The following is a 12,035-nucleotide window of genomic DNA, read 5'->3' as shown; positions in this document are numbered from 1 at the left end:
AGCCTGGTTCTAGTGTCACTTGCTTCCTTCAAGATGGCGGCGGCTAAGCTGGGAAGACTTGCAGTGAAAAACACAGCGTTTTTACTTTGTGATATTCAAGAAAAATTTCGTCCTTCGATTATATATTTTCCGGAGATCATCAAAGTTGCTCAAAGAATGGTAAGAAGCTTTTGATTATTTTATTTGATCAAGGGCCTGCACCAAGGAAATGTTTCGCAATTGTTCCGTCGTATTACTGTCCATTCTACTGCGCTTTTTGCACATTTTTAGTGACATGTCTAAAAAGCTCTGCGAAGGAAAGCCATACCGTGAGAGTCAAGACTCTCTTAAAGGTTTCTAGTCACCGACTTGATAGCTCCTGCTAGGAACCAAAAAATTGATGATTCTTAGTATTGCAGATTAATTAAACCAGTTGATACCCTGCGTGCCAGAGGCTTTTCATGCGCGAAAAAGAAAAAGAGACCCGCGCGAAAAGCCTATGGACCAGAGCGCCATCGCTTTGATAGCGCTGAGCCATCAACCCTGCTTATACCAAAACCCCCAGAATTTGGATGTTTTGCTGATTGGTTCCTTTGAGATGTCGAATGTTTCAAATGCTCTGATTGGATTACAGTCACAATAGGCGCGTGATCAGGACGAAGGTGGTTTGAAAGTGACAAAGATCAAATGCAAACAATCCATCTCGAGTCACGTATGTTTTTGCCTTTTGGAAGAGAATTGGAAATATCAGATGGCTGTACGAACAATAGCCAAAGTCATCAGAACATTTGATGGTGTGGAGGGAATAAGTGCAGAACAAAAAGAGGGCATTGTAAATTACGTTCAAAGGAAAGACATTTTGGCAGTCTTGCGGACCGGCTATGGAAAATCACTGGTCATCACTGCTGTTCCAGTTACTACCTGGTATATGCAGTGTGTAAAAGAGGGTCATTAGGTAACACATGAGTTTTATCCTGTGCCAAAATGATGCTTGTTCCAATGAATTTTTTCTCTAGCGGTAGAATTTGCTCTGGTGGGTTCTACGTTTTGACTGAGCAAATGTGCATTTCTTTTTGCAGCTTGTTTCATACTGAGAGGTCTTGACAAGCATATTGATTTTCTGCGGTTTATGTTTTTGGTCGGCATAATTTGCCCTAATGCAAGAGCATTTTCTTTGACCTCTTTTGAAATGTAAACTCCCTCTTTGTGGCTAAATAAACTTGTAGGTTGGTTAATTTTCTCCAAAGTGCCTCCTTGATCTGAGTAACTAAAAGCAATGTTTTTGTCCGTGAATGTGAAGTTTTCGTGCAATGTTCTGTCACACTGGGCCCAACTCGTCAGTAGTTTTTGCAGGATGTCAAATTCTCAGGGATACTGATTTACAGATCCCAATTTTGAAGAATGAACAGCAGCTTAAACTAAAGCTACATAAATTATGGATAACTGCGCTGTGACTCATTCAAGATTGCTCAGACTTTAAGCAATGATTTTTAAACTCCAGCTTGTTTTTCTAAATATAATATGACTCTTTGGGCTGAAGTGCATTGTTCCTGCCTTGGTAATTACTTTTCCATTACCTTATTCACAATATCTGCCATCTTCCCATGCATTTTTGGAGGGATGAGATGAAAGTAATGTCACATGGGGGAAGGGGGGGGGGGCGGCATGTGGTATGGCTAAACACTGCCCACCCTGAGCTTGCGTCAATAAGTAGCTGTGCTTTTCTGATTAGCCCTTAACTATTTGCTGCTTTTCCATCAGTTTGCATAGCACATAAGATTGGCAACATGAAGGGCCATTTTCTGGCTAAATGGATGCACATATTTCAAAATTTGGACTTCTTTGGGAATCTATTGCCAACATAACAATAATGGAAATAAGTTGTTTTGTTACCACCCTTGGTCTTCTAAAAAATTTCAGTTTAATTCATTCACATTCCATAAGCATAAGTTTACACATTATTTTTTCGTACAGGTTGCAGCAGCAAACATCTTGAAAATACCAGTCATTGCAACTGAACAGGTACTAAATCAGCCCTGTAACTGTGTCAGTTGTGTAGTACTAACACCTCACTTTACAGTAAATAAGTTTTTATTTCCCTTGCAAGAGCTTGGGAGAAAGAAAATGTACTTTACTTCAAGGTAGTAAGAGAGTTAAAGGAGCTCTGCCGCAAAATTTATCAAATTTTAATAAGTCCCAGCCGCCACCAAACTGAGTGAAACATAAAAATAGCCACTCAAAAAATTAAAAGAAGGTATGAACACACAGCAAAATGAAAGAAGGCACAGATGGAGAAACGTGTGGAAGATTAAAATGGATTGGAACTGTTGTTTTTTGAAAACTTGTTATAAACAAAAAGATTTATTTCACTCAGCTCCGTTTACATGTGATTCGGATAGATAAAGAAAAAGAGACAAATAAATACAATTTTTTTATTACATAAGTGAAGAATAAAAATTGTAGTCACTTGGTAAGGAGCAAGTTGGGATCATCCAAATAGCAAAGGCTAATCTAGTGGATGATAGCCTAACAGTTTTTCAAAGCTTTACTTTGTTATTGTAATTTTGATATTATGCTTGGGAAACATATTTGTTGGACAAGAATTAAGCTGTTATTTTGTCATTTGAAAGTAATTTCTTCTCCTTCACTAAGCTTCATAGCAAATAAAGATGCATAATAGGTCGTTTGCACAATGGCATCATTTTACTACTATGACCAGAATCCTTTTCGTTTTTCCTTTCTTATTCAAATTTGGTACTCCCAGCAACGTTTAAATAACAAAACCCCTAATTTGCACAAGAAAGCAAATCCTGAAAGATTCTGGTCGTAGCAGTAAAATGATGTCATCGTGGAATTGGCTTATTAGCAGTACTATAAAAATCTAGACAGCTGCATCACAGCCTCTTTAATGTCTTGCTTTCATGTTGTTAATTGTCTTTTTTTTTTCTAAGTATCCCAAAGGACTTGGCAATACAGTAGAGGAGATTGACACCAGTCCTTTTAAGGAGCGTGTTTTTTCAAAGACAAAGTTTTCCATGGTCATTCCTGAGGTGGAAGAACAGCTCAAGCAACTGAATGTTGAGAACGTTGTGTTGATGGGTATTGAGGTATGCTCAATTTGTAGTCAACAAAAATAGTACCATAAAGTTCTCTTATCTAATTGTGCCTCTGCAGAGCCAAGAAAAAAAAGCTTTTGGTTTGATAAAATTTGAATGTTGACACTCTAGTTTGAATAGTTAGGGAAATGTCCAGGTAAAGCATCAAACTACTTCTTAGTGAATGTCAATACCTGTAGCCATTTGCTTTTTTGCAATGACTACAATAGTATGTCTTTTTAATAAAAATGACATCCAATGTGTAACTTACCAGGAGAAAAATTATTAAATTACAGACTGAAGTAGTGCAGTGTGATGACAAGAGTGGGTTTGGCAAGTGCGGGTGAAAAAGATATCAAAACTTGTGTCATGTCCATTATATGATTTCTTTTACCATCAACTATTGTGGTCAACTGTTGTGTCAGTTTTCTCATACGTTTTGTGGGATTTTTTTCACGATTAAGTAAAAAGGTGAGCAAGTAAGGAGGGTTGTCCAATAAACACGAACTGAGTCCAGTCATCTAAGTGCTAAATTTTACTTTTAAGTCTATATATATACAGTTTCATGACTGTCATACTCTAAATGCTCTGCATGCAAGCAAAATTGCTTGGACATATGGCATCTACTAGGCTGCATTTCCCAAACCAATAGAACTTGTAGTTACCAAAAAATATAGTAAATTAATAGGAGACCACGAAGAATTAAAATTACAAGGTTAGTTTTGTTTATATAGTAAATGTGTTTCTTGGTAGAAATTGATCAATTACATGTAGATGTACCCCTTTGTTGCCTTGTACTGAACTATAAAAGCATAGTGAATTTATTGCTTTTAGACGCAAGTTTGTGTTCTACAAACCACAATGGACCTTCTAGAGAGAAACTATAATGTTCATGTGTTAGCTGATGGGGTGTCATCACGCACAATGGTTGAAAGGATGTTTGCACTTGAGGTAAAAAAATATTTAAATCTCTTAAGACTATTTTTAGCATAGTAACTGGCAGTGACAGAGGAAATAGAACTACTAGGTAACTGTGTAAAATGGAAATATATATTTGTTCCTGCCAAAATAATTTATTGCAGCTTGTGAACTAGTCTCCCTCGCAGCCGATTTTTGGATGTCACGCAACGTTCTCCCAAAAGGGGGAAGCATTGCGTGACATCCAAAAAACGGCTGCGAGGGAGACTACTTGTGAACAGGCATTGGTGTTGTTGTTTCTTTTTTACTCACTTGTTACCTATGAAAAGCCTGAAGGATACAAATGGGAATACAAAATGAGGCCAAAAATAGTTGAGGAGTTACAGATAATACAAATTACACATTTCGCGGGAAACCACTGGTGGCGTCGCGAAATGTTGGCTCTTTTCTTCAGGTTAAAATGAAAACTGCTCAACAACTTTCATTGACGATCTCATCTACACACTTGAAAGTTTGATCCTGGAAGTGTAGGAATTAATATTATCGAAACCTTTGTTTCAGCGGATACGTCAAATTGGTGGCTTTGTTACAACAAGTGAGTGCAGCTTGTTCATGCTGATGGGTGATTCAAAACATCCCAACTTCAGAGAAGTTCAAGCGTTGGTGAAAACTGCAGCCCCAGACTCTGGTCTTCTGTCTAAATGTTAACGTCAAGTTACGGTTTTTATACAAACGCAACATTTAGGTCATAATTTCGATAAAATACACGTGAACACTAACAAGAAAGATGATCTGTTTAGGAAAAAATATATAGGCTTAGTTTAAATGTGCATTCTGTTTGGTTTAAGCAATGATTCACAAAGTGCAGCAGCTATCTTAACTAATGCGAAAATATCATTAATAAATGCAAGCAAGTCTAGGCATAGCCTTGGTGTACAATTTTTAGCACATGCATGTTGCCACCTTTTTCCTATGACTTCGCTTTACCGCGTTACGTTAAGGAGGAGGGAGGGAGAGTGGAAGGCCGGGTATTTATCTCATCTGCTTTCCGCACTTTTTTTTCTCACTTATCTCCCTGAACCCAAGGTTATTGGCTTGGCCAGAGAAGCCTCTAAAGGAAAGGCGTTTTTAGAACTATTCAGTCGGCAAGACAAGCATAGCAATAGCCGCCAAAAAGGGACTTAATGTTGATTTTGTGTCCTTAAAAGGGCCAAAGGATTGCACTACAATAACGCATTTCAAGTCAATGCAGGGAATCCAAGAGCGACCCTGAAAGTCGTTAATGAGCTTCATGCAAGAAAATCTACTAATTCGAATGTAAATGAGATAGAAATGAATGGCCATTCTATTGCTGATGTACAGGAGTTAGCCAAAACCTTTAATTACCACTTCGCTAGTGTCGAGCCAAAGAAAGCCAGTATCATACCCAACGGTGATAGTTCTCATTTAGAATATCTCAATCTTACTCTAGATGATGAAAATTGCTTCGTGCTCAAACAAACGGATGTAGCAACTGCTTATTCATTATTATCAGAATCATATATGCTTCTGTTATTATCTAAATTAAGTCAATCTAAGTCAGATCTCTGTGAGACTGCTTCGTGAATGTGCTGACCTGATTGCAAGTGTTCTATAGTTACAACCTTGTTCCCAGGTTCTCTCTCTCGCTCCGTAGGACGAGTAGGAGAGAACCCTGGGAACGAAGTTGCCATAATTTTTCCTTTATTCGATGACTTAAATAAACTAACTATCGTCCAGTCTCCATCATTCCTGTAGTGGCGAAAGTGATGGAAAGAATAGATTGCGATCAAGTCTTCTCACACTTAATTGTTGATAATTTACTTTCTAGCCACCAGTCAGGGTTCCTTCAGCTTCACTCGACTGTCAATGCACTACTCGAGGCTACCGACAATTGGGCTTTTAAAATATCGACAAGCGTGGAGTTAGCGCCGTAATTATAAGTTTCCTAGATCTTAAAAAAGTATTTGACACGGTGAACCATGTGTCATGTACTGACGAGAGATCCGAGAACACACCCGGACAACATGGTGGTTTACTACAAACACGTTTTATTGAATCTATGCGTGCGCATGTAATTACTATATGTGGTAAATGCAAAGGGAGACCATAACACTACGATATCCTTTTATCATAATTATATGAACATGGCATTCGAGGCGTTTCCAATGATTAGTTTAAGTTCTGTCTGAGTGATCGTAATCAAAAATGCTTCGTGGAGGGTCATTTGTCTGGCAACTGTTCGTTGTCCTGCGGCATTCCTCAGGGAACAATCCTGGGGCCTCTACTGTTTCCTATTTGTATTAACGACCTCCCAAATTGACTTCCCACTGTCAGCCTCGTATACGTTTGTGTATGCAGATGACACTCATCTAACCTTTGCTTCTTATAACAACAATTGTGTTGACCTTTATCTTAATCAAGATCTGGGTCCAGTTGTTCGAAAGGTGGATAAAGCTATCCAGTGGATAACGCAATTGATTTCCCTAATACTTATCCAGTGGATAGTGATTTATCCGCCAAGAGCCCCCCCCCCCCCCCCCCCCCCCGGAGAGCTTGCTCACATGCTGGCGTTTTGTGGAGGACGTAAAGAATCAATGACAAAATTTTCTTTCTCTTTCTGAACTTGGATATGGTTGATAGGAATTCAGCTCAAAAAGAGTTCGCTGGCATTTGACAAAGTAAGCGAACTGAAACAATCACGATAGAGTTTGAAAAAAACGCGAATTCACTTTTCAAGGGTCGTTTTCGTGGCCATCAGCCGTCGTGGTATCATAAACTCCCTAACATTTACGAGGGCGTGATCGATGCAAGCTTGAATACTTGTTGTAAGCTAAAGTTTGTATTTTTGGAAAAGCGTCTTTAAAATACCCTTACATACGTTTCCATGTTTTAGTTTTCGGGTAGACAGTACTTTGAAATGGAGAGTTTATATCAAACTGAAAGTTTCCTGACTGCGTGCCTTTCTTTGGTGCATGAGCCAGACAAGCCTTGATGAGACAATAACAGTCGATGCTGATTGCCGATTGGGCACAATCATATTTTTTGTGCCCAGTCAGGAGCCAACATTCACTTGACCGTTTGGAAATGGTCCGGTGAGAGTCGGTACCCAGGGGCTGTTCCGCCCTTGCTTGAAAACATTCGCGCGCCTTTTCTCCCGACCCGACTGACTGCCCTTGGGTCTCCGAGGATGGCACCAAACAAACTCTCTTACTTACCCCAGTCCCCTTGCGAATCAACCAATCAAAAAGCAAGGCATTGATCAACCTACAAATAACTGGAAAACACATCCAACGGGTTAAACCACCTTAAAATAGCACATGACCTTATCGACCAAAGCACAAGTCTTGCACGCATACGTGTTCTATGGCGAGTAGAGGTCTTAACACATCTTTGAAAGAGAATTTATTGCATGCAGTTTCTAAGTTATGATATGCGTACAGTATGTGAAGCAAACAGAGATGACCATGTGTCAATCACGGTTGCTTACAAGAGGTTAAAAACCATGGAAAATTATAAACTTACGACAGATTCCAACTATAGGGCTTTGACTGGGAAAATTACATTGTAAGGTGTTTTGGATCTGTGGTCGCACACAGAGGTTTGACTGTGGTTAACGTTAACAATACACAGGACCAAACTGCTAAACAAAGTAAAATTTCATTTCCGGTCATCAATTTACAGCCAGAATTTTAGTCGCAGTTCTAGTAAAGTAAGTTACCATAGTTAATTGAGTGGAATGGTTATGAAACCCGTCAGACTCCTTTGCTATATGTTTTTTAGGACCTGAAAGTGCACAACGTTCAAAAGAATTCCTATCATTTTGATTGTATTGACCAATAAAAACGTTGCATTAATTTATTCCGTAACAATTTGCCAACAGAAAACGAAGGATTGTGCACTTTCAGGGTGCTTCCAACATAAACTGCCGAACTGTTGTTTTTATCATTGATGTTTGCCGCTTTTCATAACCAGTCTCCTCTAATAACTATGGTTACACTTGACGCTTTTAATGGCTAACAGTTTAAAATAATTTCATTTCAAGACATCATTTCAAGCTCGCTCGAATTCAAAAGAACTACTATTAAATTACTACGGGAATAATAAATAGAAAATGTTTTCAAATTTCCGAGTTGCCTCAACGTCCTCAAGCCTGTTTTTTTTTTTTTTAAAAAAAATGAGGGGTAAGTGCGAAATCTTTGCTTCTCATTAGCCATTAGGGTGGTGTTACGTCACTCACTGAGTTATTAGATATCGGTATGGATAACAAACCTATTCTGCCGAGGATTTTAATGTCCTAGTGAACGCATTTAAGACTCAATACCGAGACACCATTCTTTTTTGGGGGGTAAATCTTGAAAAGGAGAGTGTATTCGTTTTTTCGGTATTAATGTAATTGGAGCTCTGTTTTGATGTCAGGACAACGAAAATGTTTTTAATTTATTATTTCCAAGAATGTGAAACACGATAAAGGCAGCAAAAATATAGCAGTCTCATTTAATATAAAGCAGCTATATATTGTCCTAAGTGCAGCAACTGCAGACGTTTGTTCTTTAAATGGGTAACAACTTAATAAAAGGAGATCACAAAAGAACTGCTAAATCACAAGATACAGCGGAGCGGCCGTGCAGAACGCTTTCTATTTTTTTTTTAATTTTAACATCACTAAGAAAGCCAAATCGAGGGTTGCGTAAATAAATAATTTCTTTTTTGTCTTTCAATTTGGCTTTACGCAAGAATTACGCCATCATTTGTCCGCTACAAAATATTCAGCAAATTGAGTAAAATCTGTGATAAATTGGGAGGCCTTTTCTCAGCGAACATTCATTCACTACCATTGAATATGCATCAGTTACCGGCGTTTTGAAACTATTAATTAATTCTGGTCAAAAAATAAATGCCATTTTACAAACAGAATCAAAACTGCCATTTAATGGCGAATCATTCGAATGCAAACTGCTGAGTTTTCCTTTCCCTTGGTTTGATTTATTATGCTATGTGCAAAGTGGTGTTGGAAGTACTTGCTTACGGTTCTAACTTTTGACATCCATGCACAGAAATTGTGTGCGATCTCTTACAAATGGATGCTTCTCAACAGCACTTATCCTTTGGAACGTTATGATTGTTATTTTGTCATAATTATGCAATTTGGTTTATAACTTATTTTGCTGTAGCTGTATTATGGTTTTCAAAAGGCTTAGCACATGCATGGCAAGACAGTTCAAGGTTTGAAAAACCTGAAGTTTGAAATTAAAACTCAAGGATAAAATTACGTTGTTTGGCCGGGGAAATTAAGGGAAAGTTTTGGTTCGAAAAATCGGGATTGCACACGTGCTTGCAAATCTAAGCTAAAATAAAAATTTACACTAAGCATAGGTCTACCTAAACCCCGAAAACCCAGAACTTCAAAACTTTACATTATATCTTTTAAGGTATTTCATACAGTCTATACAGTTATTTTAAGATAATTTATGGTAGTTTTAACTCTCTTTTAAAGATTCTTTTGTAGAAAGGAGAGCAGCATCGTCTCGTAGTGCTCTGAAGAAACCGACTGGCGTATTCCATGTCTTTCACTGGGGTAGATCTGGGAAGAGATATAGCAGATAATTATAGTGACTATTGTATCTAGTGGTCTTAGTGAGAAGCTAGAAATCCAGTATTAATACGTGTCCTACGTTTCAAACGGAGTCAGTATGACCGATTGGCTTTAAGGGCTGCATTTTATCTTGATCGCCCACGTTCAAATCCCGCTACGGCCACCAGCTAGTTAGCTTTATTCTCGGCAGGTCGCAAGTACAACTCCTCGGTCATACTTGTAAACAGCCAACTGATTTGCCTCCTTATTTGTGGTCCACGATGTAAAATACTGGATCACCAATAGTTATGTGGCCCCTTTTAAACCTACAATGCACTGGAGCTACTGCTTAAAATTTTGCTTATTCCGCTTCTCTACATCATAGATAACCTAACTGGTCACGGAATGAGCATGTTTGACCGCACTTACCAGAAGCTGATATGGCTTGCAGGCCTTAATCAGCTCACTAATGAGTAAACTTGAGTGGTAGAAGTGAACATTCTCATCAATTAAACCATGGACAAGAAGAAGCCTGTTCTCCCTGAAGATCAAGTAAAACAGATTTAGCTACAAAATCCTTCATCGTTTTATGCTCATGTGCAGAATATTCAGCACCCTATGAAACCAACTCTCAAATAATAATGCGTTGCCCACCCCCCACCCCCCCCCCCCCCGCGCGCCTTCCTATAGTCAGACACGTTCCCCCGCCCCCTCCTCCGTTCCGGGTAAATTCTCTAAAGTACGGTATTTGGCCATTTGCCTTTATAATGATCTCACGAAAGGCAAATATTACTATGCAAAAGCGTCACTCTAGAAAGGGTAAAGGCGTCGAAACAAGAATCTGAGGCCGAACCTGGGAATCGAGCTCTGAATCTGCCATGACGCAGAAGGCCGCGTACTAACTAACTGTGCCAAGAAGTTTTCTTTGAAATTGTGGTAAAACCATCGGGATTCGTCCAGACTCAAAGTTAGCAAGTCATCAGAAATTGTCCAGTAGACGGGAGAGAAAAAAATATGGAGAGTCTTCCACTTATCAAGTCTCTTGGTGTATTAATTGATAAAAATCTAACATGGAGTAATCATATCAACGCTATATCTAAAAAAATCTCTTCTGGTATTGGATCTATTAAACGAATAAGTCACTGTGTTCCTCCTGCAACTCTACATAATATCTATCATGGGTTAGTTTAATCACACTTCGACTATTGTAGTGTTGTTTGGGGTAACTGTGCCAAAACATTATCTGACAAATTACAGAGACTTCAAATTCGTCCACCCGAGGAAGTTTCATTTTTGGGGAGCCTGAAAAGTGCATTTTGAGCACCAATTCACAACACAGAGGCTGGTAACCCTGTGGAAAGACTAGCCTGTGTTACCAATAATTTCTCAATCATGAATTTTGTCAACCTCGTTCCCAGGGTTCTCTCCTACCCGCCCTACTGCGGGTAGGAGAGAACCCTGGGGACGAGGTTGGAATTTTGTTCTGTTGACTGTTGAATAATAAATATTTTCTCTTATTCCTATCATTACAGTAACTACTTGTTCAATCCAGAGCTTAACTTACTCATCTGGGAATCTGCTTGCATAGTTTAACACCGAGCTCATTTTGTACCCTAATGGGTTTTCTGCCGGTGTGCTCATGTATCGTTCAGTGTAGCCAGTATCGTAAGATTCCCATGTTGTCACTGGTGCTCCAACAATGGCTACCTGCAAAAAAGAGAATGTAAGCTTACTGCAGGATCGGCTTTTCGTTCTAAGATAAAAATAGCCTCTGTGAATCTCAACATCTGAATCGTCAAAAAAAAAAAAGAAAGAAAGGAAACTATTCACTGTACCAAGGACGTACATACAAGGATCAAGCAAAAACTTGATGAGATTCAAAAGTAAAACTGCAAAAAAAAAGATGAAAAATTTGACATTTGTCCAGATTGTCCAATTAAAGGAGCTGATAATTCTTACCTTGAATATGTCAGGACGTTGCACTAAACCAAGTAAGGACAAGTATCCTCCTGAATAAGAAACAAGGAATGAAGCGTTAACGATTTTATTATTTTAATGAATAATTTAGTAGTTTGAAATAATACATGTACACAGGCAAAAATAATAGGAAAAGTGGTTAGGAAACCATTGTATACCATATGACCAACCATGGATGGCAATTCTAGACAAGTCTACAAAGTCAGTTGCCTTGGCAACATATTCCAACCCCTCAACTTGTTCTTCAATCTCAACTTGACCCTGAAATTCAAATGAACAACACAATCTCAAGAATGAGACATAATGAGAGCATTTTTCATCCCATTCAAGACAAACCAATTTGCAAATTTCTGGTGGCAGGGAAGTGCTTAAATCTAGGGGTAAGGGGACCAGGAGAGAAGCCCTCCTGGGGGGAGACAAGATCGAGTGGTACAGGGGGTAGCCACCCTGGACACGAGTCCTGATCAGTCTCC

At 38.8% G+C, this 12,035-nt stretch overlaps 2 protein-coding genes across 2 annotated transcripts in view; one reads left to right on the top strand and one right to left on the bottom strand.

The window, feature by feature from the left end:
- Positions 1–4,819, top strand: LOC140935123 (isochorismatase domain-containing protein 2-like). The gene is made up of 5 exons (XM_073384658.1): positions 1–159; positions 1,954–2,001; positions 2,931–3,086; positions 3,909–4,025; positions 4,554–4,819. Exons 1-5 carry the CDS (start codon positions 34–36, stop codon positions 4,698–4,700), a joined length of 594 nt encoding a protein of 197 aa, XP_073240759.1. The 5' UTR covers positions 1–33; the 3' UTR covers positions 4,701–4,819.
- Positions 4,820–8,004: 3,185 nt separating this feature from the next.
- The window catches only part of LOC140935107 (dipeptidyl peptidase 9-like), an 18,052-nt gene continuing 14,021 nt past the window's right edge, over positions 8,005–12,035 (bottom strand). The window contains exons 15-19 of the mRNA XM_073384642.1: positions 11,721–11,823; positions 11,545–11,594; positions 11,150–11,292; positions 10,015–10,126; positions 8,005–9,594 (exon numbers count right to left, since the gene is read on the bottom strand). Of these exons, the coding sequence (XP_073240743.1) occupies positions 9,502–9,594; positions 10,015–10,126; positions 11,150–11,292; positions 11,545–11,594; positions 11,721–11,823 (501 nt within the window). The 3' untranslated portion in view covers positions 8,005–9,501. The remainder of the gene's footprint in view (positions 9,595–10,014; positions 10,127–11,149; positions 11,293–11,544; positions 11,595–11,720; positions 11,824–12,035) is intronic.

The sequence above is a fragment of the Porites lutea genome, chromosome 4 (assembly GCF_958299795.1).
Source record: "Porites lutea chromosome 4, jaPorLute2.1, whole genome shotgun sequence".
Classification (NCBI taxonomy): Eukaryota; Metazoa; Cnidaria; class Anthozoa; order Scleractinia; family Poritidae; genus Porites; species Porites lutea.
Note: the sequence above shows the minus strand (reverse complement) of the source record. Positions and strands in the feature narration are given on the sequence as shown.

What these genes read in the sequence shown, in the direction of transcription:
- LOC140935123 (XM_073384658.1), top strand. Translation starts at nt 34, where the DNA reads ATGGCGGCGGCTAAGCTGGGAAGACTTGCAGTGAAAAACACAGCGTTT. An exon ending in CAGTCATTGCAACTGAACAG is followed by an intron (nt 2,002 to 2,930) that starts GTACTAAATCAG and finishes TTTTTTTCTAAG; the next exon opens with TATCCCAAAGGACTTGGCAA. An exon ending in TTGTGTTGATGGGTATTGAG is followed by an intron (nt 3,087 to 3,908) that starts GTATGCTCAATT and finishes TATTGCTTTTAG; the next exon opens with ACGCAAGTTTGTGTTCTACA.